A 4,451-nucleotide genomic window follows, 5' to 3' on the forward strand; every position below is an offset into this window, starting at 1 on the left:
CCCCCCAACCAGAATTCAATACTAATATCAACAAATCAAGAATACAATTGTCTCTTGATGGTAGAAATGAGAGATTCTGGAGTATACCATTTACTGCAGAAGGAATTGTGTAGTCAACAACAATTAGCTCCGGGTGCTTCTCAAACACGGAAGAGAGAACTTTTTCTCTTTCAGCAGGACCATGCACAGTAATCTCCTTTCCACATACCTCAACTGTCTGACCATCCTCACCAGCAGAACCAAACGATATGGGAACAACATTTACTCCAGCAGAGTCTGCTGCTTTGATCACAGCTTTCCCCATTTTGCCACTGCATCCATTCACCTGTTGTATCATAGATAACGAATGGCTTAACTCCCAAACAATTCCCTATTTCTAGTAATCGAAGAAAAGACTATATTTTTGACATTCCTACATCTTAAACTGAAATGGTAGGTAGTAATCTTAATCAGATTACCATGATGGATATGCCATTTCCAGGCAAAACAGACTTGACGACCTCGTCACCGGAATCTGCCGACGCCGTCATCGATAAAACCACCGGAAGACGACGTGTCCCAATTCCCATGAAACTAACACGGCCGTTACCGCATTTTCCTGCATTGTGATTCGTTCTAGAAGCAAATGCGAGACGCGAGTCCACTGGGCGATGAAGGAACACACTTGAAGACGCCATTAACCTGAAATTTTCTTTAAAAGAGTAAGCTCATCTCCATCAATCCGATCAAAAACAAAAAAATTTGAAGTGAGATTGGTAAGCTTCAAAAACGTACCCGTTCATATCCTATTGATTCAGGATTAGATTAGACGAAAGTTTTGCTCTTTATTGCGACAGACAAATCGTTAAAATCTTCCGACTTTTGTCTGAAATTTCCCGGCCGGCGAGAAATTGGAATTTAGAGTTTAGTTTATCTTTTTATCATCGAACCGGAAATCTCTAAACCAATAAACCGGATTTAATTTAAATATTAACCGGACATTTGGAACCGATAAGAGAAGCTTCAGGTTAACCCACACATAGTCTCACTCTTAACGAAAAAAACGAACCATCTCAAAAACAAACCGACGAACGAGAGATGAAGTCCTTAGCTTCGCCGCCGTGTCTCCGCCTAATACCGACGGCACACCGTCAGCTCAGTTCGCGTCAATCTTCCTCCGCCTGTTATATTCACGGTGGCGGTTCTGCAAACAAATCCAATAACCTCTCATTCTCCTCATCCGCATCCGGTAAGCTTACTTTGACTTCTCTTATAATATCTCAAGTTCGTGAATGAAATGTTAGAATTTGGTGTTAGGGTTTGCGTCACCGCTCGCTGTAGAGAAGGAACTACGCTCTTCATTCATACAGACAGCTGCTGTTCGACATGTTACTGGGTCTCTTATCAGAGGCGAAGGTCTTAGATTTGCCATCGTGAGTTCTCAGAATCGCCTTTTTTTTACTTGGTGTACTGCTTAGATTTGGTGAATTGGCTCTGATTTGGTGATTTAGAGTGAAAATTTAAAATTTGAGCCTTGTGTTGACTTTTTTTTTTGTCAATTCAAATTTTGTATTCAAGGTTGTAGCTCGTTTCAATGAAGTTGTGACTAAGTTGCTTTTGGAAGGAGCGATTGAGACTTTCAAGAAGTATTCAGTCAGAGAAGAAGACATCGAAGTAAAAAGTCTTTTGCTTGTTGCAGATCAGAGTAAACAAAGATCTGAGCTTTCACAAAGCTAACGAAGAGTCTTTTTTATTCAGGTTATTTGGGTTCCTGGCAGCTTTGAGATTGGAGTTGTTGCACAGAACCTTGGGAAATCAGGAAAATTTCATGCCGTTTTATGCATTGGCGCTGTGGTATGATTCTTGCTATACAACAACAACTCTCAGACTATTCAATTCTATTTCCTCATATGACTTCTTCAATATAGATAGTTTCTCACACATGCTTATTAAAGTTGGTTTTTGATCTACTCGTGTCTTTGTTGTGGTTTAGATAAGAGGAGATACCACACATTATGATGCTGTTGCCAACTCTGCTGCATCCGGAGTACTTTCTGCTGGCATAAATTCAGGTTTATCTTGATAATCATTTGCGGTATATGCATTTTAGACCATATTTATGTAGCATTGTTTTGAAAACAGTGAAAGATTGCTTTTGTAATACTTCCGAACCTCAAAGCGCTGGTAGTTCATTTTTTGCCTTTCTTGGGATTTTTGGATGATTTAATTCCAGCATCATGAACTAGTTCATCAAATTTTGTTCTGGTTGTTCACGCACTATTCACTATAGTAGTAATTAAAGCTTACAAATTCCTAATTTGCAGGGGTTCCATGCATATTTGGTGTACTGACTTGCGAGGACATGGATCAGGTTAAGTTCTGTTATGCAAGGGTTGATGATAAATAGTTTATTAATCGTATGGATAAACACTGAACTTGTTGCTACTGTGGTCAACTAGGCTTTGAATCGATCTGGTGGCAAAGCCGGCAATAAGGGAGCTGAAACTGCTTTGACAGCGGTAAGTATCATTATAATTCATTCCTTTATTCTTAGAACAAGATAGAATTTTCTAATCATTCCATTGCGCAAGTGGTCATTTGATTTATTGTCTCTTTGGTAAAGTCCTGAAATTTTTCTCTCTCTGCTCTTTCTTCAGCTTGAAATGGCGTCTCTGTTTGAGCACCACCTGAACTAGCTCTGCTGGTTACATGTATGAGAACTACATGCTGTCAAGATATTTTAAGGCTTTAATAATAATTCCTCTGAATTTTGGATTTTTTTCTGCTCCAATAAAAAAATGTGATCTTCTTTGTCATGAATCATAATACTATGTTGAAGTTGTGGTGTCCGAATGGGATTTCAACTTTAAATATTCTGCACAACGAAGATTTTGTCGACAAACAAAGATTATGAACTTGTATTATCTTGTTCTAATAATAAAGGATTGAATCATAAGGATTCTAAGAAGTTGGAAATACTGCATACAGTTGAAATCCACTTTCGGCTAATCAACCTCTCAACTAATGGACTTATATAACCAAACTCGAACCTCAAAACTTAACCTCAACACATTAAATTTCAGAACATTTATGATCTCTTAATACTGAAATACTACTTTTAAGCCATATACAATCATACTCATACATGTAACATATTCATACAGGAGCTAAATTGACAAAATTACCCTTGGCGCAGATGAATTATTTTTTGCCTTCATTCCTCTGAATTTTGGGGTTTTTAAAGCACCAATCAAAAATGTGATCTTTGTTATAATATGGTTTTATAGGCGAGAGATTTATTGTGGTCTGGTTCGCTTGGGTATGTTGGTGTTGCATGGTGATTAGTCAATTACATTTTTAATCTATGTATGGTCTTATCCAGTGCTCTAGCACCTCTGGCACATGCCTAAAGCCGGGGCTGGTCTTATCATGTATGAACCTTAGTTAAATTAAACCCAATATCACCAACAAAATTAAAGCCGATCTAAGAAATTAGAGAAGAGGAGAACATCAGAATTGAGATAATTTACTAGAACTTGAAATCCCATAACAACAATTCATAAAACGGGATAAAGAAATAAAGATTTAAAATCGTAAAACTATCGAGAGAGAATCGCAGGCGCGTGGATCTCACTCGCGGCGATTTTCTCTCCCAGACTTTTTCTTCTTCTGATCACAAACTCTTGCACCATCGTTGGGGGTTCTCCGTCGATTCCGACGACGAAGAGAGCCCCGAGGCTCATGGTGCTTCATCCGTTAACTGCTGCATCAACAAGGTGAAGCTTTGTGATCAAAATCAAGAGAGCAGTAGAAGGGAGAAGCTTCCTCGACACACCAACGGTAAGAGCTTTATCGGCGTTGATGCGACGAGGAGTAAAAGAGAGAGATTCATGACAAGGATCGAGAGAAGAAGGTGGTTAGATTTGAAGACTGGAGATTCTAGAGGTTTCTCAGGGCTGTTGTTCAATGGGGGAGGTCGTCTATGGCTAGGAGGAGCTAAGCCACCATCGAAGGGTTCAGATCTGCTCTCTACCGCCTTTTATCTCTCACATATGAGCTTGTATCTCTTCGACAATAGAAGCTCGGCTCTCTTCTTCCTCCTCAAAGCTGCTCTACGGTGGCGGGATGGCAACAGATCTTAGATCACCATCTCTGTTTGACTCGCGTCGTCCAGGTTCACTGGAAGTCCTGTTCCGATAAGCATCCGCAATTTTATGGACGGCGGCTTCAACTGAGTTCTTCAATTGGGAATTAGAGTAAACGAGTTACCGTTTTGATTCCGATTCGTGAATAAACCCAGATCAATTTTGATTTACAGTTTTGCTTGGTTTGGTTTGATGTATGTGGTTAAGGCCTTATGAGAATTGTAATAAGTCTAAATCCGGAAATATCCTATTGGACATTTATTTATAAAATTGAATACCTTTTAATAAAAAAAAAAAAAAAAAAAAAAAAAAAAAAAAAAAAAAAAA

At 38.9% G+C, this 4,451-nt stretch overlaps 2 protein-coding genes across 3 annotated transcripts in view; one reads left to right on the top strand and one right to left on the bottom strand.

The window, feature by feature from the left end:
• Positions 1-879, bottom strand: part of LOC104782944 (4-hydroxy-tetrahydrodipicolinate reductase 1, chloroplastic) — a 2,792-nt gene extending 1,913 nt beyond the window's left edge. Inside the window, exons 1-3 of the mRNA XM_010508008.2 lie at positions 775-879; positions 459-681; positions 88-325 (exon numbers count right to left, since the gene is read on the bottom strand). Coding sequence (XP_010506310.1) covers positions 88-325; positions 459-681; positions 775-782 — 469 coding nt within the window. The 5' untranslated portion in view covers positions 783-879. The remainder of the gene's footprint in view (positions 1-87; positions 326-458; positions 682-774) is intronic.
• Positions 1,018-2,900, top strand: LOC104782946 (6,7-dimethyl-8-ribityllumazine synthase, chloroplastic-like). 2 transcript variants are annotated; one of them, XM_010508009.2, is made up of 8 exons: positions 1,018-1,228; positions 1,297-1,412; positions 1,558-1,653; positions 1,738-1,833; positions 1,973-2,051; positions 2,304-2,350; positions 2,439-2,498; positions 2,637-2,900. In XM_010508009.2, exons 1-8 carry the CDS (start codon positions 1,078-1,080, stop codon positions 2,673-2,675), a joined length of 684 nt encoding a protein of 227 aa, XP_010506311.1. In that variant the 5' UTR covers positions 1,018-1,077; the 3' UTR covers positions 2,676-2,900. The 2 variants fall into 2 exon arrangements, with proteins under 2 accessions (XP_010506311.1, XP_010506312.1); XM_010508010.2 differs by having other exon boundaries at positions 1,321-1,412.

Source organism: Camelina sativa, chromosome 4, assembly GCF_000633955.1.
Source record: "Camelina sativa cultivar DH55 chromosome 4, Cs, whole genome shotgun sequence".
NCBI classification, from domain to species: Eukaryota; Viridiplantae; Streptophyta; class Magnoliopsida; order Brassicales; family Brassicaceae; genus Camelina; species Camelina sativa.

What these genes read in the sequence shown, in the direction of transcription:
- LOC104782946 (XM_010508009.2), top strand. Translation starts at nt 1,078, where the DNA reads ATGAAGTCCTTAGCTTCGCCGCCGTGTCTCCGCCTAATACCGACGGCA. An exon ending in ATTCTCCTCATCCGCATCCG is followed by an intron (nt 1,229 to 1,296) that starts GTAAGCTTACTT and finishes ATTTGGTGTTAG; the next exon opens with GGTTTGCGTCACCGCTCGCT. An exon ending in CTTGCGAGGACATGGATCAG is followed by an intron (nt 2,351 to 2,438) that starts GTTAAGTTCTGT and finishes GTGGTCAACTAG; the next exon opens with GCTTTGAATCGATCTGGTGG.